Source organism: Notothenia rossii, assembly GCF_949606895.1.
Source record: "Notothenia rossii genome assembly, chromosome: 1".
Lineage (NCBI taxonomy): Eukaryota > Metazoa > Chordata > Actinopteri > Perciformes > Nototheniidae > Notothenia > Notothenia rossii.
This window is the reverse complement of record NC_136912.1, coordinates 6,190,570-6,215,796: the sequence shown is the minus strand read 5'-3', so window position 1 is coordinate 6,215,796 and position 25,227 is coordinate 6,190,570. Positions and strand designations below refer to the sequence as shown.

At 37.6% G+C, this 25,227-nt stretch overlaps 1 protein-coding gene across 1 annotated transcript in view; it reads right to left on the bottom strand.

Moving 5' to 3' along the window:
• myom2a (myomesin 2a) overlaps positions 1-25,227 on the bottom strand; it is a 57,321-nt gene that overhangs the window by 3,604 nt on the left and 28,490 nt on the right. Inside the window, exons 17-34 of the mRNA XM_079690964.1 lie at positions 25,209-25,223; positions 23,915-24,041; positions 22,966-23,141; positions 21,462-21,576; positions 20,060-20,219; positions 18,401-18,507; positions 18,267-18,311; positions 17,626-17,762; positions 17,051-17,195; positions 15,682-15,741; positions 15,165-15,232; positions 14,969-15,082; positions 4,161-4,248; positions 4,031-4,069; positions 3,153-3,258; positions 1,460-1,623; positions 820-856; positions 715-737 (exon numbers count right to left, since the gene is read on the bottom strand). Of these exons, the coding sequence (XP_079547090.1) occupies positions 715-737; positions 820-856; positions 1,460-1,623; positions 3,153-3,258; positions 4,031-4,069; positions 4,161-4,248; positions 14,969-15,082; positions 15,165-15,232; positions 15,682-15,741; positions 17,051-17,195; positions 17,626-17,762; positions 18,267-18,311; positions 18,401-18,507; positions 20,060-20,219; positions 21,462-21,576; positions 22,966-23,141; positions 23,915-24,041; positions 25,209-25,223 (1,726 nt within the window). The remainder of the gene's footprint in view (positions 1-714; positions 738-819; positions 857-1,459; positions 1,624-3,152; positions 3,259-4,030; positions 4,070-4,160; positions 4,249-14,968; positions 15,083-15,164; positions 15,233-15,681; positions 15,742-17,050; positions 17,196-17,625; positions 17,763-18,266; positions 18,312-18,400; positions 18,508-20,059; positions 20,220-21,461; positions 21,577-22,965; positions 23,142-23,914; positions 24,042-25,208; positions 25,224-25,227) is intronic.

The following is a 25,227-nucleotide window of genomic DNA, read 5'->3' as shown; positions in this document are numbered from 1 at the left end:
CCACAAGAGCTTGCAAATAATATAATATGTTTATTATACGGTTACATGCTGCTTTATAGAAGCACATTGCCCATAAACTACATGTCCCACAATGCATCTCAAATTAGACTTTTTTCTTTCTCAAAATTTGATTTTTTTTTCAGAATTTCACTTCAATTTGGCTTTTCTTTTTAAATCATTTTGTGACATGCACACTGAAGAGACTTGCAATTGTTTGCCCTAGACTTCTGCTTTCAGACGTAGTTAATTATTAACTTATTCCCCTATTCCATAATAATCCAATGCAGAGGCAATAATGTTATATAATACATTATTTTATATATATTAAATATTTTTATTTTTATTCTTATATAATCTTATGTATAAAACTGGCCCTTTGAGTGCAACCATGATGCGTGGCCCGAGTTGAAATTGAGTTTGACACCCCTGTATTAGAGATATAAAGACATGCTTCTCAGTATCCATTATCGCCCTGTTTCCATTGTGAGGCGATGTTCGTGTAACGCAGTCTAAACAAGGAGAGGATGTGTGGAAGGAAAGGAGGAGGAATTTCAAACTCGTTGAACTCTTCAGAATGTCCCTCGAGGTGTCTTTAAAATCTCATGACTTTAACCAAAACATCTCAAATATGTCCCCTAATGATCAGTCGTGAGTCTATAGGAGTACATAATCTCTCAGTGACAGTGTCAGGAGGATAAATAGCGATATACTCACTCTTCTCAGCAAATGCAGCGGACCTAAAAGATAAAAGAATACGGCATGGTTAGGATTGAAATAAAAAATACATTAAAATAGATTCTGTACTGGTCAATAACTCACTTCAGTCTCAGGTACTCCTCATAGGCATCGGTGTATGCTGTAGAAGGAAACATTAGATCATGATTTAACAAAGCCGAAGGAAGGAAAAATTACTCAGAAAGAAAAAATCAGAAAACCAAACATACGTAGAAAAAGGCTCAACATGTAAAGATACAAAATCAACAATAGATTGAAATTAACATAAAAATATTTTTCAGACTAAAGTGTGAATTCAGTGTAACAGAAGTGATTTTTTTAAGGTAATGAGATATGATTTTAATGTCATTATATAAATTACATATAAATTATTAAATTATTTAATTAATTTAATTTAATTTAATTTAATTAATTACATTGATTTAATTAATTACATTTTTTTTAATTTTTTTTTTATTTAATTTAATTTAATTTAATTTATTTAATTTAATTTATTTAATTTATTTAATTTATTTTATTTATTTTATTTATTTTATTTATTTTATTTATTTTATTTATTTTATTTATTTTATTTTAAGCATGTTTCTCTGTCTTGTTTTATTTATTATTTTAACAAATTACAAGTACACACAAAATAACTAAATATATAAAAACTAAAACATAAAACAAAATAAGTCCATAACTAATAAGTATTAAAAATCAAAAACAGATGTGATTTCCTCACCCTGTCCGGAGAGGTCGAAGGTCCTGGCGTGGGTCTGCACGCCGTCGGAGATCTCGATGGAGTATTTTCCCTTCTCCTTATCGGACGGATCACAGATCTGCATCCACGCCATCTCCGCTGTTCCTCCGATCCTCATCTTCTCAGAGGAGGCGATCTTACTCTCCCTGCATCCGTTATACATTACAGAAAGAAATCAGAGTCTCAAAACAGAAACTAAAAACATCTACGGTGCAGAAGCTCAAAGAACGTAGATACAACTCCAAAACTGTGGAACATCCTACCAAATGAATAAACTTTCAAGACGCATAAGAGACAGCTGAAAACACACTTCTTCAACCTAGATTTAAATTGGCAATATCCCGTCTGTTGGTTTTTCTTTATTACTTTTTTTGTCTGTTTATTTACCTTCTTGTATTCTATGACATCATGCATCATGGACGCTAATATCAGCATTTTCTGTATAAGTGCTTTCATTATAATAATAACATAAGCGCTGCAGGTCCATCTACCTTGTTGAAAGTGTGTAGAGCAGGGGTGTCAAACTCAATTTCAACTCGGGCCACATTAGCATCATGTTGCACTCAAAGAGCCAGTTTTATACATAAGACTATATAATAATAAATGTATAAGTATTTCATATATATTAAATAATGTATTATATTACATTATTGCCTCTGCATTGGATTATTATCGGATAGGGTAATCACTTCATAATTAACCACGTCTGAAAGCAGAAGTCTACGGCAAATAATTGCAAGTCTCCTCAGTGCGCATGTCACAAAATTATTTTTAAAAAAAGCCAAATTCTGAAAAAAAAGTCAAATCTTGAAAAAAAAATTCAAATTCTGATAAAAAGTCTAATTTGAGATGCATTGTGGGACATGTAGTTTATGGGCAACGTGCTTCTGTAAATCGTCATGTAACCGTATAATAAACATATTATATTCTTTGCAAGCTCTTGTGGGGCCACATGAAATGAAGTCACGGGCCGGATTTGGCCCCCGGGCCTTGAGTTTGACACCCCTGGTGTAGAGGAATTCAATTGTATATTTTTTCTCACAGTTTTTACTGCAGCTTAATTAGTGAGGGCAGCATTTTCTGACTTCTGATTACATCGTCTGAGGTATTTCTCCCTGACAGCTGACGGCTCTGGATGTGAGTTTTTGCAGTGAAACCAGAACGACGACATGCATTTAATGCTTTAGTTTGAAGCTACAGTCGGTAAAAACAACCAATCAGAGTCAATTAGCCTGTAATGCAGAGTCAATCCTACCATATCTCACTCTACAGCCAAACAGTACACTTCAATATGCTTCTGAAATCATTTTAGGGGAGAAACAGGCCATGAATTTACTGAATCCTGGATGGTTTGATACTTGATGTCTTTAAATGTCTTTTTTAGATATCCCCTTTAATATGATATGAAACAGAGATAAATCCATAATTAGCCGGTTTAACATGAAATAAACGATTATTCTAATATCAGATAGTTCCTGTTTATTTTCATGTAGGTCAACGTATTCATTATTTGGCTAATTGCTGGAGCTCTAGTTCACAAACAAACCACTTTTTTTGTTTACACTAATACAAGCTTTGTAGTAGTTACATTTCCACTGACAAATGTAATATTTGAATCCCGTAGACATGTTCAGTTCTAGGTGGAGTTGAATTAAGTATTTTAATTTAACTGTACTTGTGTTTCCAGGAGGTCTTCATCTCCTCTGTGTAGTAGTTCATGTAGCACTGCAGCCTGATGCCCTCTGGTGTGCACTGAAGCACCAGCTCAGAGGCAGAGGCACCTGAACACAAACACACACACACACACACACACACACACACACACACACACACACACACACACACACACACACACACACACACACACACACACACACACACACACACACACACACACACACACACACACACACACACACACACACACACACACACACACACACACACACACACACACACACACACACACACACACACACACACACACACACACACACACACACACACACGAAAGTCATGATTGCACTATTTAATTCCACTTAACATGTTTCACTCAACATACAAACACCAGAAAAAAAATCTTAGAATAAAATAGGAAACGAATAAAATAAAAATATATAAAATACTCTTTAGAATATGGTTTGTATTACAAGCGCTTCTACCACCAAAACCTATACTTTAAAAAAACAAAAAATACAAAAGTAAACAAATATATAAATTAAAAATTAAAAAATCTCATTAAAGAAAGTGTAAATTCAACGGTCATCCATCCTGGGAGGAGCCATGTGCTAGCCATTAAACACACTTAAACACCTACAAATAGCCTTTCAAGAAGTACTCAAAGTTCCTCGGGCCCCTCTCACCGTTTAAAGGCGTAGTCATTTTTTTTAGGTCCGACCTTCAGGCTGAATGAACTAGAGGTATTTACTGAAAACCCCGAGGCCATAAGAGCCCTTTACTGTAAATGTGTGGAATCATATTGGCATGGTTTGTACGGTGAAACACACTCCTCCTGTCACACACACTGTTTGTGAATCAGCTGAACGGACTCACCTGCATTCTGGGCGAGGGCGTTGATGATGTCGTCAAACACTGTCGATGAAAGAAGGACACAAAACAAATGATGTTTCTGTTTAATAACCAACACTGAAGTAAGTGACTGAGTTTGAACAAAGAGACGTACCTTTTCCTGAGATGTCGAAGGAGGATGAATCCTTTCCTCTGTCGTCACCGAGCACCGCCTTGTACACGCCCTGATCCTTCCTGGAGAACTGAAGATGACACAAAGCAGAAGAATATTAAAAATATTTTCACATTTAAGAACAAAACGATAAATAACACCTTGATCAATTGACTTAAACGCTTACTAAGACAGCATTTAAGTGATTTAATACCCGGATAAAGTAAGTATCTATCTATTCACCAGAGGGATGGATAAAGGAAGTATCTATTCATCAGAGAGATGGATAAAGGAAGTATCTATTCACCAGAGGGATGGATAAAGGAAGTATCTATAGACCAGAGAGATGGATAAAGGAAGTATCTATTCACCAGAGAGATGGATAAAGGAAGTATCTATTCACCAGAGAGATGGATAAAGGAAGTATCTATTCACCAGAGGGATGGATAAAGGAAGTATCTATTCACCAGAGAGATGGATAAAGGAAGTATCTATTCACCAGAGGGATGGATAAAGGAAGTATCTATTCACCAGAGAGATGGATAAAGGAAGTATCTATTCACCAGAGAGATGGATAAAGGAAGTATCTATTCACCAGAGGGATGGATAAAGGAAGTATCTATTCACCAGAGAGATGGATAAAGGAAGTATCTATTCACCAGAGGGATGGATAAAGGAAGTATCTATTCACCAGAGAGATGGATAAAGGAAGTATCTATCTACCAGAGAGATGGATAAAGGAAGTATCTATTCACCAGAGAGATGGATAAAGGAAGTATCTATTCACCAGAGAGATGGATAAAGGAAGTATCTATTCACCAGAGAGATGGATAAAGGAAGTATCTATTCACCAGAGAGATGGATAAAGGAAGTATCTATTCACCAGAGGGATGGATAAAGGAAGTATCTATTCACCAGAGAGATGGATAAAGGAAGTATCTATCTACCAGAGAGATGGATAAAGTAAGTATCTATTCACCAGAGAGATGGATAAAGGAAGTATCTATAGACCAGAGAGATGGATAAAGGAAGTATCTATTCACCAGAGAGATGGATAAAGGAAGTATCTATCTACCAGAGAGATGGATAAAGGAAGTATCTATTGACCAGAGAGATGGATAAAGGAAGTATCTATTCACCAGAGAGATGGATAAAGGAAGTATCTATCTATCAGAGAGATGGATAAAGGAAGTATCTATTCACCAGAGAGATGGATAAAGGAAGTATCTATTCACCAGAGAGATGGATAAAGGAAGTATCTATTCACCAGAGAGATGGATAAAGGAAGTATCTATCTACCAGAGAGATGGATAAAGTAAGTATCTATTCACCAGAGGGATGGATAAAGGAAGTATCTATTCACCAGAGAGATGGATAACGGAAGTATCTATTCACCAGAGGGATGGATAAAGGAAGTATCTATTCACCAGAGAGATGGATAAAGGAAGTATCTATCTACCAGAGAGATGGATAAAGGAAGTATCTATTCACCAGAGAGATGGATAAAGGAAGTATCTATTGACCAGAGAGATGGATAAAGGAAGTATCTATTCACCAGAGAGATGGATAAAGGAAGTATCTATTCACCAGAGAGATGGATAAAGGAAGTATCTATTGACCAGAGAGATGGATAAAGGAAGTATCTATAGACCAGAGAGATGGATAAAGGAAGTATCTATAGACCAGAGAGATGGATAAAGGAAGTATCTATTCACCAGAGAGATGGATAAAGGAAGTATCTATAGACCAGAGAGATGGATAAAGGAAGTATCTATAGACCAGAGAGATGGATAAAGGAAGTATCTATAGACCAGAGAGATGGATAAAGGAAGTATCTATAGACCAGAGAGATGGATAAAGGAAGTATCTATTCACCAGAGAGATGGATAAAGTAAGTATCTATTGACCAGAGAGATGGATAAAGGAAGTATCTATTGACCAGAGAGATGGATAAAGGAAGTATCTATCTATTCACCAGAGAGATGGATAAAGGAAGTATCTATCTATTCACCAGAGAGATGGATAAAGGAAGTATCTATTGACCAGAGAGATGGATAAAGGAAGTATCTATCTACCAGAGAGATGGATAAAGGAAGTATCTATCTATAGACCAGAGAGATGGATAAAGGAAGTATCTATTCACCAGAGAGATGGATAAAGGAAGTATCTATCTATTCACCAGAGAGATGGATAAAGGAAGTATCTATCTATTCACCAGAGAGATGAATAAAGGAAGTATCTATCTACCAGAGAGATGGATAAAGGAAGTATCTATCTATTCACCAGAGAGATGGATAAAGGAAGTATCTATCTATTCACCAGAGAGATGAATAAAGGAAGTATCTATCTACCAGAGAGATGGATAAAGGAAGTATCTATCTATAGACCAGAGAGATGGATAAAGGAAGTATCTATTCACCAGAGAGATGGATAAAGGAAGTATCTATCTATTCACCAGAGAGATGGATAAAGGAAGTATCTATCTATTCACCAGAGAGATGGATAAAGGAAGTATCTATTCACCAGAGAGATGGATAAAGGAAGTATCTATTGACCAGAGAGATGGATAAAGGAAGTATCTATCTATTCACCAGAGAGATGGATAAAGGAAGTATCTATTGACCAGAGAGATGGATAAAGGAAGTATCTATCTATAGACCAGAGAGATGGATAAAGGAAGTATCTATCTATTCACCAGAGAGATGGATAAAGGAAGTATCTATCTATTCACCAGAGAGATGGATAAAGGAAGTATCTATCTATTCACCAGAGGGATGGATAAAGGAAGTATCTATCTATAGACCAGAGAGATGGATAAAGGAAGTATCTATCTATTCACCAGAGAGATGGATAAAGGAAGTATCTATCTATTCACCAGAGAGATGGATAAAGGAAGTATCTATTGACCAGAGAGATGGATAAAGGAAGTATCTATCTACCAGAGAGATGGATAAAGGAAGTATCTATCTATAGACCAGAGAGATGGATAAAGGAAGTATCTATTCACCAGAGAGATGGATAAAGGAAGTATCTATCTATTCACCAGAGAGATGGATAAAGGAAGTATCTATCTATTCACCAGAGAGATGAATAAAGGAAGTATCTATCTACCAGAGAGATGGATAAAGGAAGTATCTATCTATTCACCAGAGAGATGGATAAAGGAAGTATCTATCTATTCACCAGAGAGATGAATAAAGGAAGTATCTATCTACCAGAGAGATGGATAAAGGAAGTATCTATCTATAGACCAGAGAGATGGATAAAGGAAGTATCTATTCACCAGAGAGATGGATAAAGGAAGTATCTATCTATTCACCAGAGAGATGGATAAAGAAAGTATCTATCTATTCACCAGAGAGATGGATAAAGGAAGTATCTATTCACCAGAGAGATGGATAAAGGAAGTATCTATTGACCAGAGAGATGGATAAAGGAAGTATCTATCTATTCACCAGAGGGATGGATAAAGGAAGTATCTATAGACCAGAGAGATGGATAAAGGAAGTATCTATCTATAGACCAGAGAGATGGATAAAGGAAGTATCTATCTATTCACCAGAGAGATGGATAAAGGAAGTATCTATCTATTCACCAGAGGGATGGATAAAGGAAGTATCTATAGACCAGAGAGATGGATAAAGGAAGTATCTATCTATAGACCAGAGAGATGGATAAAGGAAGTATCTATCTATTCACCAGAGAGATGGATAAAGGAAGTATCTATTGACCAGAGAGATGGATAAAGGAAGTATCTATCTACCAGAGAGATGGATAAAGGAAGTATCTATCTATAGACCAGAGAGATGGATAAAGGAAGTATCTATTCACCAGAGAGATGGATAAAGGAAGTATCTATCTATTCACCAGAGAGATGGATAAAGGAAGTATCTATCTATTCACCAGAGAGATGGATAAAGGAAGTATCTATTGACCAGAGAGATGGATAAAGGAAGTATCTATCTACCAGAGAGATGGATAAAGGAAGTATCTATCTATTCACCAGAGAGATGGATAAAGGAAGTATCTATTGACCAGAGAGATGGATAAAGGAAGTATCTATCTACCAGAGAGATGGATAAAGGAAGTATCTATCTATAGACCAGAGAGATGGATAAAGGAAGTATCTATTCACCAGAGAGATGGATAAAGGAAGTACCTATCTATAGACCAGAGAGATGGATAAAGGAAGTATCTATCTATAGACCAGAGAGATGGATAAAGGAAGTATCTATTCACCAGAGAGATGGATAAAGGAAGTATCTATTCACCAGAGAGATGGATAAAGGAAGTATCTATTCACCAGAGAGATGGATAAAGGAAGTATCTATCTATTCACCAGAGAGATGGATAAAGGAAGTATCTATCTATTGACCAGAGAGATGGATAAAGGAAGTATCTATCTACCAGAGAGATGGATAAAGGAAGTATCTATCTATTCACCAGAGAGATGGATAAAGGAAGTATCTATCTATTCACCAGAGAGATGGATAAAGGAAGTATCTATTCACCAGAGAGATGGATAAAGGAAGTATCTATCTATAGACCAGAGAGATGGATAAAGGAAGTATCTATCTATTCACCAGAGAGATGGATAAAGGAAGTATCTATCTATAGACCAGAGGGATGGATAAAGGAAGTATCTATTCACCAGAGAGATGGATAAAGGAAGTATCTATCTACCAGAGAGATGGATAAAGGAAGTATCTATTTACCAGAGAGATGGATAAAGGAAGTATCTATTCACCAGAGAGATGGATAAAGGAAGTATCTATTCACCAGAGAGATGGATAAAGGAAGTATCTATCTATTCACCAGAGAGATGGATAAAGGAAGTATCTATCTATTGACCAGAGAGATGGATAAAGGAAGTATCTATCTATTCACCAGAGATGGATAAAGGAAGTATCTATTGACCAGAGAGATGGATAAAGTCAGTATCTATCTATAGACCAGAGAGATGGATAAAGGAAGTATCTATCTACCAGAGAGATGGATAAAGTCAGTATCTATCTATAGACCAGAGAGATGGATAAAGGAAGTATCTATTCACCAGAGAGATGGATAAAGGAAGTATCTATTTACCAGGGAGATGGATAAAGGAAGTATCTATTCACCAGAGAGATGGATAAAGGAAGTATCTATCTACCAGAGAGATGGATAAAGGAAGTATCTATTTACCAGAGAGATGGATAAAGGAAGTATCTATCTATTGACCAGAGAGATGGATAAAGGAAGTATCTATTCACCAGAGAGATGGATAAAGGAAGTATCTATCTATTGACCAGAGAGATGGATAAAGGAAGTATCTATTCACCAGAGAGATGGATAAAGGAAGTATCTATCTATTGACCAGAGAGATGGATAAAGGAAGTATCTATTCACCAGAGAGATGGATAAAGGAAGTATCTATTTACCAGAGAGATGGATAAAGTAAGTATCTATCTACCAGGGAGATGGATAAAGGAAGTATCTATTCACCAGAGAGATGGATAAAGGAAGTATCTATTCACCAGAGAGATGGATAAAGGAAGTATCTATCTATTCACCAGAGAGATGGATAAAGGAAGTATCTATCTATTCACCAGAGAGATGGATAAAGGAAGTATCTATTCACCAGAGATGGATAAAGGAAGTATCTATTGACCAGAGAGATGGATAAAGGAAGTATCTATTCACCAGAGATGGATAAAGGAAGTATCTATTGACCAGAGAGATGGATAAAGGAAGTATCTATCTATTGACCAGAGAGATGGATAAAGGAAGTATCTATTCACCAGAGATGGATAAAGGAAGTATCTATTGACCAGAGAGATGGATAAAGGAAGTATCTATTGACCAGAGAGATGGATAAAGGAAGTATCTATCTATCTACCAGAGAGATGGATAAAGGAAGTATCTATTCACCAGAGAGATGGATAAAGGAAGTATCTATTCACCAGAGAGATGGATAAAGGAAGTATCTATCTATTGACCAGAGAGATGGATAAAGGAAGTATCTATCTATTCACCAGAGAGATGGATAAAGTAAGTATCTATTGACCAGAGAGATGGATAAAGGAAGTATCTATTGACCAGAGAGATGGATAAAGGAAGTATCTATCTATTCACCAGAGAGATGGATAAAGGAAGTATCTATCTATTCACCAGAGAGATGGATAAAGGAAGTATCTATTGACCAGAGAGATGGATAAAGGAAGTATCTATCTACCAGAGAGATGGATAAAGGAAGTATCTATCTATAGACCAGAGAGATGGATAAAGGAAGTATCTATTCACCAGAGAGATGGATAAAGGAAGTATCTATCTATTCACCAGAGAGATGGATAAAGGAAGTATCTATCTATTCACCAGAGAGATGAATAAAGGAAGTATCTATCTACCAGAGAGATGGATAAAGGAAGTATCTATCTATTCACCAGAGAGATGGATAAAGGAAGTATCTATCTATTCACCAGAGAGATGAATAAAGGAAGTATCTATCTACCAGAGAGATGGATAAAGGAAGTATCTATCTATAGACCAGAGAGATGGATAAAGGAAGTATCTATTCACCAGAGAGATGGATAAAGGAAGTATCTATCTATTCACCAGAGAGATGGATAAAGGAAGTATCTATCTATTCACCAGAGAGATGGATAAAGGAAGTATCTATTCACCAGAGAGATGGATAAAGGAAGTATCTATTGACCAGAGAGATGGATAAAGGAAGTATCTATCTATTCACCAGAGAGATGGATAAAGGAAGTATCTATTGACCAGAGAGATGGATAAAGGAAGTATCTATCTATAGACCAGAGAGATGGATAAAGGAAGTATCTATCTATTCACCAGAGAGATGGATAAAGGAAGTATCTATCTATTCACCAGAGAGATGGATAAAGGAAGTATCTATCTATTCACCAGAGGGATGGATAAAGGAAGTATCTATAGACCAGAGAGATGGATAAAGGAAGTATCTATCTATAGACCAGAGAGATGGATAAAGGAAGTATCTATCTATTCACCAGAGAGATGGATAAAGGAAGTATCTATCTATTCACCAGAGAGATGGATAAAGGAAGTATCTATTGACCAGAGAGATGGATAAAGGAAGTATCTATCTACCAGAGAGATGGATAAAGGAAGTATCTATCTATAGACCAGAGAGATGGATAAAGGAAGTATCTATTCACCAGAGAGATGGATAAAGGAAGTATCTATCTATTCACCAGAGAGATGGATAAAGGAAGTATCTATCTATTCACCAGAGAGATGAATAAAGGAAGTATCTATCTACCAGAGAGATGGATAAAGGAAGTATCTATCTATTCACCAGAGAGATGGATAAAGGAAGTATCTATCTATTCACCAGAGAGATGAATAAAGGAAGTATCTATCTACCAGAGAGATGGATAAAGGAAGTATCTATCTATAGACCAGAGAGATGGATAAAGGAAGTATCTATTCACCAGAGAGATGGATAAAGGAAGTATCTATCTATTCACCAGAGAGATGGATAAAGAAAGTATCTATCTATTCACCAGAGAGATGGATAAAGGAAGTATCTATTCACCAGAGAGATGGATAAAGGAAGTATCTATTGACCAGAGAGATGGATAAAGGAAGTATCTATCTATTCACCAGAGGGATGGATAAAGGAAGTATCTATAGACCAGAGAGATGGATAAAGGAAGTATCTATCTATAGACCAGAGAGATGGATAAAGGAAGTATCTATCTATTCACCAGAGAGATGGATAAAGGAAGTATCTATCTATTCACCAGAGAGATGGATAAAGGAAGTATCTATCTATTCACCAGAGAGATGGATAAAGGAAGTATCTATTGACCAGAGAGATGGATAAAGGAAGTATCTATCTACCAGAGAGATGGATAAAGGAAGTATCTATCTATAGACCAGAGAGATGGATAAAGGAAGTATCTATTCACCAGAGAGATGGATAAAGGAAGTATCTATCTATTCACCAGAGAGATGGATAAAGGAAGTATCTATCTATTCACCAGAGAGATGGATAAAGGAAGTATCTATTGACCAGAGAGATGGATAAAGGAAGTATCTATCTACCAGAGAGATGGATAAAGGAAGTATCTATCTATTCACCAGAGAGATGGATAAAGGAAGTATCTATTGACCAGAGAGATGGATAAAGGAAGTATCTATCTACCAGAGAGATGGATAAAGGAAGTATCTATCTATAGACCAGAGAGATGGATAAAGGAAGTATCTATTCACCAGAGAGATGGATAAAGGAAGTACCTATCTATAGACCAGAGAGATGGATAAAGGAAGTATCTATCTATAGACCAGAGAGATGGATAAAGGAAGTATCTATTCACCAGAGAGATGGATAAAGGAAGTATCTATTCACCAGAGAGATGGATAAAGGAAGTATCTATTCACCAGAGAGATGGATAAAGGAAGTATCTATCTATTCACCAGAGAGATGGATAAAGGAAGTATCTATCTATTGACCAGAGAGATGGATAAAGGAAGTATCTATCTACCAGAGAGATGGATAAAGGAAGTATCTATCTATTCACCAGAGAGATGGATAAAGGAAGTATCTATCTATTCACCAGAGAGATGGATAAAGGAAGTATCTATTCACCAGAGAGATGGATAAAGGAAGTATCTATCTATAGACCAGAGAGATGGATAAAGGAAGTATCTATCTATTCACCAGAGAGATGGATAAAGGAAGTATCTATCTATAGACCAGAGGGATGGATAAAGGAAGTATCTATTCACCAGAGAGATGGATAAAGGAAGTATCTATCTACCAGAGAGATGGATAAAGGAAGTATCTATTTACCAGAGAGATGGATAAAGGAAGTATCTATTCACCAGAGAGATGGATAAAGGAAGTATCTATTCACCAGAGAGATGGATAAAGGAAGTATCTATCTATTCACCAGAGAGATGGATAAAGGAAGTATCTATCTATTGACCAGAGAGATGGATAAAGGAAGTATCTATCTATTCACCAGAGATGGATAAAGGAAGTATCTATTGACCAGAGAGATGGATAAAGTCAGTATCTATCTATAGACCAGAGAGATGGATAAAGGAAGTATCTATCTACCAGAGAGATGGATAAAGTCAGTATCTATCTATAGACCAGAGAGATGGATAAAGGAAGTATCTATTCACCAGAGAGATGGATAAAGGAAGTATCTATTTACCAGGGAGATGGATAAAGGAAGTATCTATTCACCAGAGAGATGGATAAAGGAAGTATCTATCTACCAGAGAGATGGATAAAGGAAGTATCTATTTACCAGAGAGATGGATAAAGGAAGTATCTATCTATTGACCAGAGAGATGGATAAAGGAAGTATCTATTCACCAGAGAGATGGATAAAGGAAGTATCTATCTATTGACCAGAGAGATGGATAAAGGAAGTATCTATTCACCAGAGAGATGGATAAAGGAAGTATCTATCTATTGACCAGAGAGATGGATAAAGGAAGTATCTATTCACCAGAGAGATGGATAAAGGAAGTATCTATTTACCAGAGAGATGGATAAAGTAAGTATCTATCTACCAGGGAGATGGATAAAGGAAGTATCTATTCACCAGAGAGATGGATAAAGGAAGTATCTATTCACCAGAGAGATGGATAAAGGAAGTATCTATCTATTCACCAGAGAGATGGATAAAGGAAGTATCTATCTATTCACCAGAGAGATGGATAAAGGAAGTATCTATTCACCAGAGATGGATAAAGGAAGTATCTATTGACCAGAGAGATGGATAAAGGAAGTATCTATTCACCAGAGATGGATAAAGGAAGTATCTATTGACCAGAGAGATGGATAAAGGAAGTATCTATCTATTGACCAGAGAGATGGATAAAGGAAGTATCTATTCACCAGAGATGGATAAAGGAAGTATCTATTGACCAGAGAGATGGATAAAGGAAGTATCTATCTATTCACCAGAGAGATGGATAAAGGAAGTATCTATTGACCAGAGAGATGGATAAAGGAAGTATCTATCTATCTACCAGAGAGATGGATAAAGGAAGTATCTATTCACCAGAGAGATGGATAAAGGAAGTATCTATTCACCAGAGAGATGGATAAAGGAAGTATCTATTCACCAGAGAGATGGATAAAGGAAGTATCTATTCACCAGAGAGATGGATAAAGGAAGTATCTATCTATAGACCAGAGAGATGGATAAAGGAAGTATCTATTCACCAGAGAGATGGATAAAGGAAGTATCTATCTGTTTACCAGAGAGATGGATAAAGGAAGTATCTATTCACCAGAGAGATGGATAAAGGAAGTATCTATTGACCAGAGAGATGGATAAAGGAAGTATCTATTGACCAGAGAGATGGATAAAGGAAGTATCTATTGACCAGAGAGATGGATAAAGGAAGTATCTATCTATAGACCAGAGAGATGGATAAAGGAAGTATCTATTCACCAGAGAGATGGATAAAGGAAGTATCTATTCACCAGAGAGATGGATAAAGGAAGTATCTATTCACCAGAGAGATGGATAAAGGAAGTATCTATCTATCTACCAGAGAGATGGATAAAGGAAGTATCTATTCACCAGAGAGATGGATAAAGGAAGTATCTATCTATTCACCAGAGAGATGGATAAAGGAAGTATCTATTCACCAGAGAGATGGATAAAGGAAGTATCTATCTATTCACCAGAGAGATGGATAAAGGAAGTATCTATTGACCAGAGAGATGGATAAAGTCAGTATCTATCTATTCACCAGAGAGATGGATAAAGTAAGTATCTATTCACCAGAGAGATGGATAAAGTCAGTATCTATCTGTTTACCAGAGGGATGGCGAGAGCGCAGGCTCCAGACAGGACGTTGGGAGCAGTTTCTGGAACAATCTCATCGTCCTCTTTGTACCAGTGGAAAGACGTCTCCTTCTTCACATTAGCCACCTGACAGGAAACACCAGCATTAGTTTCATAGAGAGAGAGAGGAGTGACGGGAACGGCCACAGAGTGAGAGTTGAAGTGTTACCTTGCATGTGAGCAGGACAGTGCAGTCCTCAGTGACGCTGAAGGACAGATACTCAGAGAAGTGAGGACCTGAAAGGAAGGAAGAGGAGTCAGGTACATTTGAGTCTTATCAGGAAAAGGACACCACATCTTTAAGGCAATAAAAGACTGTTCAAAGGAAATACATATCAGAGCAAATCAATAAAGGCTCTCTGATAAAAGTGTCATTGAAGAGACTTAATGACTCTATCGACCTGATTATGCATTTGAGTCTGAATTGAAATACACAGAGATGAGACCAGACTTAAGTTGAGTACTCAATTGGAAAACAGTAACTTGCCCTCGTGCCTGTGGCTTAATTTAACCGTTTGTTTGAGCCCTCCTGCCTAGGAACAAACAATTGAGATAGAGAAACACTCTCCAGTCTTTGGAGGACACGACTCCTTTGGATACGCAATAAACTCTGATTAGGAGTGTGTTCAGGAAAGAGCTTTCGTTTGTGTTAGTGTGAAGTGCTTCCAGGTCTGAATGTGTGTTACCTTGCTTCCTGATGTGCTCCTTCCTCTGAAACTCGGCCTCCTTCAGAGCAGCTTTGAACACTGAAACACGAACACATTCAAACATCATTAAACACGTTAAGTGATCAAATACGTAACAGACACTCAGGGTAAAATGACTTCACTTACAATCGTACCTGACTTGTCCTAAAGCACTAACAGGAAGTACTCATGACCCTGTTATTCTAAAATTATATTATTTGATTATTCTTACATATGCAAAACTGTGTGAGCAGCATTTTCATGTTTTGCTGCAAACATTAAGATCATTTTAGCGTGCCAGAAGGAAAACAACTGTTGTTCAAAAAAAGATTTGGAAACAAAAAAATTGACATTTGCTCCAAAAAAGTTAATAATTCCACATAAATGATATAGAAACTCCTCTCCGATATCAAAAGTCAAGAATTGTCAAGAATTCTACATGTTGTAAATCCAGAAATATCGTTTCTCGAGGTCCTACAGTGTGACATATACATCAAACAACAAACAAACAAAAAGGGCCTAGATAACCGGGGTATACAGTTTAAAATATAATATGTTAAAGTGTTCAGCGGAGATGGCAGAAAAGTGACTGGTGCTGGATGAGGGAGGTTGTGTGTGTGTGTGTGTGTGTGTGTGTGTGTGTGTGTGTGTGTGTGTGTGTGTGTGTGTGTGTGTGTGTGTGTGTGTGTGTGTGTGTGTGTGTGTGTGTGTGTGTGTGTGTGTGTGTGTGTGTGTGTGTGTGTGTGTGAGGGGCCCGAGGAACTTTATGAGTACTTCTTGAAAGGCTATTTGTAGGTGTTTAAGTGTGTTTAATGGCTAACACATGGCTCCTCCCAGGATGGATGACCGTTGAATTTACACTTTTTTTAATGAGATTTTTTAATTTGTTATTTATATATTTGTTTATTTTTTGTTTTTTTTAAAGTATATGTTTTGGTGGTAGAAGTGCTTTTAATACAAACCATATTAAGAAGAGTATTTCATATATTTTTATTTTATTCGTTTCCTATTTTATTCTAAGATTTTTTTCTGGTGTTTGTATTTTGAATAAAACATGTTAAGTGGAATTAAATAGTGTAATCATGACTTTCGTGTGTGTGTGTGTGTGTGTGTGTGTGTGTGTGTGTGTGTGTGTGTGTGTGTGTGTGTGTGTGTGTGTGTGTGTGTGTGTGTGTGTGTGTGTGTGTGTGTGTGTGTGTGTGTGTGTGTGTGTGTGTGTGTGTGTGTGTGTGTTAGAGTCCAGGACCATTTGGGGCAGGGGAGAAAGATATTGTCATGTACTAAACCATGACGCTATTCTGAAACATTACTTTGTACCAGAGTACTTCAGCTAATATTCCTCAGTAATGTGAGCGTGGAGGGTCCTCACCGTCTCCCACCAGCACCAGGGAGCTCTGGTTCTTGGCCTTTCCGTCGTGGATCTGAACGACGTACGTTCCCTCGCTGGCTCGAGTGAAATTATCCACCGTCATCTGGATCATTCCTGTGGCGACGTCGTGACTGATCTTAATTCCCTGAGAGGTTAAACAAAGAAAATATATTTACAATACCCAAAGAATGAGGTTCAAATGAACTTATTCATCAATGATACTTTGGTGTTGACACTTTAAAATGAGTGTTCTTGCCGTTGCCGGCATATTGAAGTGACTGTTGTTTTGTATTTATTGATTGTTGTGTTTTTATCTTAATGTGTGCATACGTATACATGTGTCTGTTGATTGTGTATCTATAGGATATACATATTTCATACATATGTGTTTTTGTATTCTGGGTTGTGGGAAACGGTATTTCGATCTCTCTCTCTGTGCACACAAACTGAAAGATTGACAATAGAGTTGACTTTGACTTTTGACTTGAACTAGTGCTAATAAAATGACCACTCATTTTAAAACAACATATTATTTTAGAGGCTTAGTCCGTATTGTTGTTGAAGAAGTGTTTCACCTCTCCAGATTTGACCTCCTTGTCGTTAACGATGACTCTGTAGGACACGGAGGGCGACAGTTTGGCGGCCTGCAGCCAGAAACGCACGTGACCCTTCTCCAAGATCTCGTAATCCAGACCGTGTTTCAGAGGAACGACTAAACAAAACACACACACACACACACACACACACACACACACACACACACACACACACACACACACACACACACACACACACACACACACACACACACACACACACACACACACACACACACACACACACACACACACACACACACACACACACACACACACACACACACACACACACACACACACACACACACACACATTTAATCCTTAGTGAATACTGCTCAATTAAAGGTCCCCTAATATACTGTGTTTCATCAATATATCCCAGGTCTCAGATATATCCAGAGCCTGTCTCTGATTGGCTGAAACGGGGGGTTACCTTGGTTGGTGATTGGCTAATGGTTACACAAACCAACACATCGTTATGACATCATAAAGTGGCCAACATCATGTTGATGTAGAAGAGACATGAGAAAGTGGATTTTGCAAAATAGGTGACCTTTAAGTTATAATGTATACATCAAATCTTCTACGTTGAAACATGTAATGCAATCAGAACTCACTTGGATGTCTGATGGCGTAGCTGAGCTCCAGCATGGTGTTCAGAGCTGTAGTTCGGAGAAAGGACAACAAATATGAGTAAAAAACAACAAAACAATAATAAATCTGAAGAAGGGAAAGTGTAAACACGACCCACCGTCCTCAGTCAGAGTGTGGCTGGAAGAGACTCCATCTGTGTCGGTGACGGCCACAGAGTATCTGCCCAGATCATCTTTGTCCGGGTTGGAGAAAATCAGTTTGGAGCTGAAAAACAGAAAACAAGCCTCTATTAAATATCCAGTAAAGTCAACACTGTAGCAACGCTGGAGAGACATCACTAATGTGAAACATCACTGAAGAGGAAATGGTGTCTCCTCTCTCCTATTCCCTTCTTCACTGAGACCAGAGACACACACTTCTTCCACTATGTGTCGTTTATTTGTATTTACTTGCAAATCTCAAAACATTCTCTTGCACTATTTTACCTGTTGTTCTGTTCTATGTCCTATACAGGGGTGGGAAGTAGTGGTGTACAAATACTTTGTTACTGTACTCAAGTACATGTTTCTGGTATCAGTACTTTACTCCACTACTTATTTTTCTGACGACTTTTGACTTTGACTTCTTACATGTTGAACACAAATACCTGTACTTTCTACTTCTTACATGTTGAACACAAATACCTGTACTTTCTACTTCTTACATGTTGAACACAAATACCTGTACTTTCTACTTCTTACATTTTGAACACAAATACCTGTACTTTCTACTTCTTACATGTTGAACTCAAATACCTGTACTTTCTACTTCTTACATGTTGAACACAAATACCTGTACTTTCTACTTCTTACATGTTGAACCCAAACACCTGTACTTTCTACTTCTTACATGTTGAACTCAAATACCTGTACTTTCTACTTCTTACATGTTGAACACAAATACCTGTACTTTCTACTTCTTACATGTTGAACCCAAACACCTGTACTTTCTACTTCTTACATGTTGAACTCAAATACCTGTACTTTCTACTTCTTACATGTTGAACCCAAACACCTGTACTTTCTACTTCTTACATGTTGAACTCAAATACCAGTACTTTCTACTTCTTACATGTTGAACACAAATACCTGTACTTTCTACTTCTTACATGTTGAACACAAATACCTGTACTTTCTACTTCTCACATGTTGAACACAAATACCTGTACTTTCTACTTCTTACATGTTGAACACAAATACCTGTATGTTCTACTTCTCTCATTTTCCAAACCGGCTGGTTCCTTTAGTCTGAATGTGTGTTTGGTGGCGTGATCATTATTATTTAGAGTCATTGCGTGCCTATTGATTTGAACACGATCCGTGTATCCATCATTTCCTGGTCTTCTCTAAAGAAGAGGGACCAATGAAAACGTTGTCATGTTGCCGTTGGTCACCATGGAAACATTCATTAGCTAACAATGACATTATTGTTCTATTAATATAAAGGGAGGTCAGGTACTCTTTAAAACAGCTGCTAGTTATGGGTACTTTTTACTGAAGTACATTTCAAAGCCCTCTTTACTTTGACTTGAGTAAAGAAGTTTAGTCAGTACTTCTACTTTCACCAGAGTATTTTTAAACATGAGTATCTGTACTTCTACTTGAGAGAAGGATGTGTGTACTTTTGCCCTCTCTGGTCCTATATATATATATTCATGTTGCATTGTAGGAGGAGCCTGTGACTTCAGTTGTTCATTGCCATATCTACACTGTAGCTAATGTGCAGACGCTGCTCCTGAAGCCTCTGTGTTTGTGTTGAGTAATCGCAGCCAACTCACGTTCTGCCCTTGTTGGAGATGGCGACTCTGGGACAGTCTCCGATGGCTTTGTAGTTCTTGGACCAGACGAACGTGGAGGTCTCTGAGATCTCGCAGGCCTCCAGAGACAGGAACACATCTCCGGTCTCCTCGTCCACGCTGGCCACGATCTCCTGAGTGCCTGTCAACACACATCACATCTTAAAAACGACCTAAATATAACACTCAGGGTCACATTCAGCAAACATGTATTGAGAGGTAAGTTGGGTATTTCTTTGCACCTGAGCTAGTCGAGCCAAGATACAGCTGTTTCAAACTATTCTACTTAGAAATTCAGTACATGGAAATGAAGTTGTGTAAACAAGACGACCAATTCATCAACAAGTTCTATCAAAGTTAGACGGCCATGTTTAAGAAAGAAAAGAAGAGAAGTCTTTTCACTTTATTCCTAGGAAATATTTAGTCTACTAGTATATATTAAATTGCTCGTTTAAAGGTAGGGTAGGTACGAATGGAGAAACCAGCTCGAGTGCGCTAGAATTTGAAAATACGCAGCCAGAAGAAAATCTGCCCCTTCCTTCAGACTTCCTTGCAGAGCCCCTCCTCCAACACACGATGGAAGGCTGACAGGCAGGTAGGCCATCCAGTTATTTTAGCTGGGCGGGCTCAGATGATTGGTCGTGCTTTTTACAGTACCACGGCTTACACAGATTAAATATTTGTATGTATTTATTGTCAAAGCATTTCATATATTCATTGCTATCGGGATGTTAAGAGCATTCCAAGGAATATAACAAAAAATGTATCTGAAGTGAATTACCTACCCCACCTTTAAGCTACGATATTTGATTTAGTAAATTAGCTTTAATATGAAGTCCAATTTTTTTTTCTTCAACATAATCAATTAAGTTGACTTGACAAAGTGTGCACTTCATTAATTAACAGCATTTATTCATTTAATTTACATTTAAATGGGCATTTATTTGGAGGGATGTCAGTCCAAAACTGCTGTTTCTGAATATGTTGATACATTTCTCTCCAATATTTGAAATGTGTTCAAAATGAATAATTTCTGTGTTTGAAATGTTTATTAAAACATTTTTAATTCTACTATTTCACATTTAGTACAGACAATTTATTCATCCGACAAACAAACACTATTAGTAGAAGCGGGAGGACAGAAAGCATAGCTTGTAGAAAATAGCCCTCCATATATAAGACATTTAAGACCTTTGTTATCTCATCTATATCAATCAGCAGCTACGTTCATATCTGATATAACCTCATGTATTGAGGATGAGCTGGAATAATGTAAGACTAAAAACATCAGAGACCTACTCCCCTCACATGTCAGCAGGGGTTGAGTTCAAATAGAAGGCGCAGATTAAATCAAAAGCAGTGAGTGTTGTTTGGTATGTGTTACCTGGCAGAGCTTTGGCACAGACGGGCTCAGAAAGCTGGGAAGGTTTCCCGACTCCGTTAGCGTTCACCGAGCGAACTCTGAACACGTAGGTTTCTCCTTCCTGCAGGCCGCTCACCTGCAGGGCCGGAGAGACGAGAGGCAAAGGGTTCAAGGTCATAAGGCATTATAAAACATGAAGACGATGGCTGCCGTGTCTTTTTCGCTTTATTTCAGTGTTTGTTTACTTCTCCTTGTGTGCTTTCAACTTTGTCCGCAACATGAGCACTACTTTGTATGTTTGTATTTCATTATATATGTTGCATTGTTGGAGGAGCTCAAGTCAGGAGATTTTCATTGCCATTTCTACACTGCAGCTTTGTGCATATGATGATAACACCTTTGAATCTTGAATCTTGAAGCTGAAATGAAAATCTTCTGTCCCGAGCTCCTCCAAGGATGCAAGATAGTTATATAATAAAATGTATTGTGCAAGAAGTCTCACGTAAATAGAATCTGAACACCTTCAACAGTGTGACACCACACCAAAACCTCAACTGTAATACTCTGTATGGTTAACTATATGTTTATATTATTTTTTATTCCATTTTTTCATTGTATTTAATTGTACCTTTTTCTTAAAATTATTATTATATTTTAATTGTATTTATTATTATTATTATTATTTAATTTGAGTTTTTTTGTATTATTGCTTTTTTTCAATAAATAGATTTTTTTGTTCTTTTTTTATTTTTTTTAAATAGATTTATTTCCTACACATTATAGAATCCAAAGTCCCCGGATAAAAACTAGTATTCAGATTATGATAACACTAATGTATTAATTCAGGGTTTCCACTAACTGCAAACTGTTAGAGCAGGGGTGTCAAACTCAAGGCCCGGGGGCCAAATCCGGCCTGTGACTTCATTTACTGTGGCCCACAAGAGCTTGCAAAGAATATAATATGTTTATTATACGGTTACATGCCGATTTACAGAAGCACGTTGCCCATAAACTTAATGTCCCACAATGCATCTCAAATTTTACATTTTTCTGAGAACTTGCCTTTTTTTCAAAATGTCACTTTCTTTTTTTCCCAGAATTTGGCTTTTCTTTTTAAATCATTTTGTGACATTCTCACTGAAAAGACTTGCAATTATTTGCCCCAGACTTCTGCTTTCAGACGTAGTTAATTATGAAGTTATTACCCTATCCGAAAATAATCCAATGCAGAGGGAATAATATAATATAATACGTTATTTTATATATATTGAATATTTATATATGTATTTTTATATAGTCTTAAAGTTACAACCGGCCCTTTGAGTGCAACCATAATGTTAATGTGGCCCGAGATGAAATGGAGTTTGACAGCCCTGTGTTAGAGCCTTTGATTCAACCTCTTGCAGCACTTTGGGATGACTTTTAGCAATGAAAGGTGCTTTACAAATACCATTTATTATTATTATTATTATTATTATTATTATTATTATTATCAAAGGTCAGCATGACCTCAGGTTTTTCCTACCTGCAGGTACCGGTGGCTCACAGCTTCCTCGTTCAGAGTCACAAACTCTGAGGATCCCTTGGCCATCTCCACCAGATACCCAGACACAGCGCTGGCCCCGATGTACACCGGAGCTTTCCACAGGACGACCAGGGACTGACCTCTGACCTCACTGAAGCTCAGGTCGTACGCCGGGCCTGGAGGGCAAGTACAAATGATTATAACAATGTCATTAAACACTATGAGAATTAGAAATAAAGTTCATATGCTATATAGCCATCTGAAGGTCAATTATAAATAATTATAACAAAGTAATTCAACTCTAAATGGAAGGAATATGGAAATACATGATATGGAATGCAAGAAATAAAGTTAATATCTTTGTCAACAGATGGGGAAAGATATGTTGGGTATGAAGCTCAATCTAGTTCAAGCCTACAGTACATAACAGATTTAACTGGCAGTAATTCACATACTCATCGACAGCACTGCTACCTGGTGCAAGTGTTTATCAACTGCTTTAAAATCTGCTCAAAGATTGTTGGTCACCCTGTCAGAGACTTTCTGACTCAGCAGACCATAATAACCTGAGAGGCTGTCGAACAACATCATCTGGGACCCAAAGCATGTTCTGAGCAGAGAATATGAACTGCTACCCTCTAATGGAGATCACTAGAGTCAGACTGAAGCATCCTCTGTGCTCCAGCCAGTCCTCTCAGTAAACACAGAGCTACAGATCAAATGCACGCTGAAGGCTCTTTGAGCAGCTTTGCTCTCACTGATCGTGATGTTATGTTAAATGTGTGTTGTTGTGATATTTGTCTATGTTGATGTTACACATGGAGCTGCTGTGATGCAAGGAGCATTTCAGACTTGATCTGACCATTGAAGTGTTATCGTATCGTATCATCTTTAATGAGTAAGGAGCAGTCACTATTATTTACTTTGAGTATGTTGATGGTTCCCCTACCTGGCTGCTCCATGGTCCAGGCTTCACACTTCATGGGGCTGCTGGGAGCCGACGGCACCCCGACGCCCGCCATGTTGGCAGCCTGAACCTTGAACTCGTAGAAAACTCCTTCAGTCAGACTGTCCACCTGAAGACACACAGACAGAGAGGTGGGAGGGGATTAGTACACTGACACTGACTTCTTCTCCACCCCAGAAACATTATGCATATCATGTGGACAACATCTTGTGCTGTTTTTGTCTTTCTTAATACTGTGAGCCATGTTCATGCTCAACCCTCTGATTGCTTTTTGCACACAGCCCTCCACGTTAAAATATAATACACTGTAGTTTGACATATATTGTCCTACACTCATTGTCCTAAGTGTTTTAGTTGTTTAGTTTTTAAGGTTCTTTGTATAGTTACATTTAAATCTGGTGTAAATACTTATCTTAAGTATCCTTTTTTAATTCTGAATTGTTTCTTAAAACTACTTATTTTTGATTATCCTCTTTTTTACCTACTTTGCAACCTATTTCCTTGATTGTTTATGTTCGCACCAGCAGATACCAAAGCAAATTCCTTGTATGTGTAAATGTACCGGGGAATAAACTTGATTCTGATTCGTCCTTCTTCTAGATTCAATGAATGTGTGTGTGTGAGTGAGTGAGTGAGTGAGTGAGTGAGTGAGTGAGTGAGTGAGTGAGTGAGTGAGTGAGTGAGTGAGTGAGTGAGTGAGTGAGTGAGTGAGTGAGTGAGTGAGTGAGTGAGTGAGTGAGTCTGTGAGTGAGTGAGTGAGTGAGTGAGTGAGTGAGTGAGTGAGTGAGTGAGTGAGTGAGTGAGTGAGTGAGTGAGTCTGACTGACTGTGTGTGTGTGTGTGTGTGTGTGTGTGTGTGTGTGTCTGTGTGTGTGTGTGTGTGTCTGTCTGTCTGTCTGTCTGTCTGTGTGTGTGTGTGTGTGTGTGTCTGTGTGTGTGTGTGTGTGTGTGTGTGTGTGTGTGTGTGTGTGTGTGTGTGTGTGTGTGTGTGTGTGTGTGTGTGTGTGTGTGTGTGTGTGTGTGTGTGTGTGTGTGTGTGTGTGTGTGTGTGTGTGTGTGTGTGTGTGTGTGTGCTGAGAAGTTGTGTCCTGCTTGAGAGCAGAGAGTCTTCTATAGTTTTCATTCCCTACACTGTATATTTTCTAACTTTTTAATGCTGTTTTAATTCTATTTTGAGATGATTGCATTTGAGTACTGTTCGACTGTTAGAGTGTCTAAAACCTCCTTACACCTGTGCGTGTAATTGTGTTGTAGTTGTGTGCTTTTTGGTGACTCACGGTGCAGATCCTCTCCTTC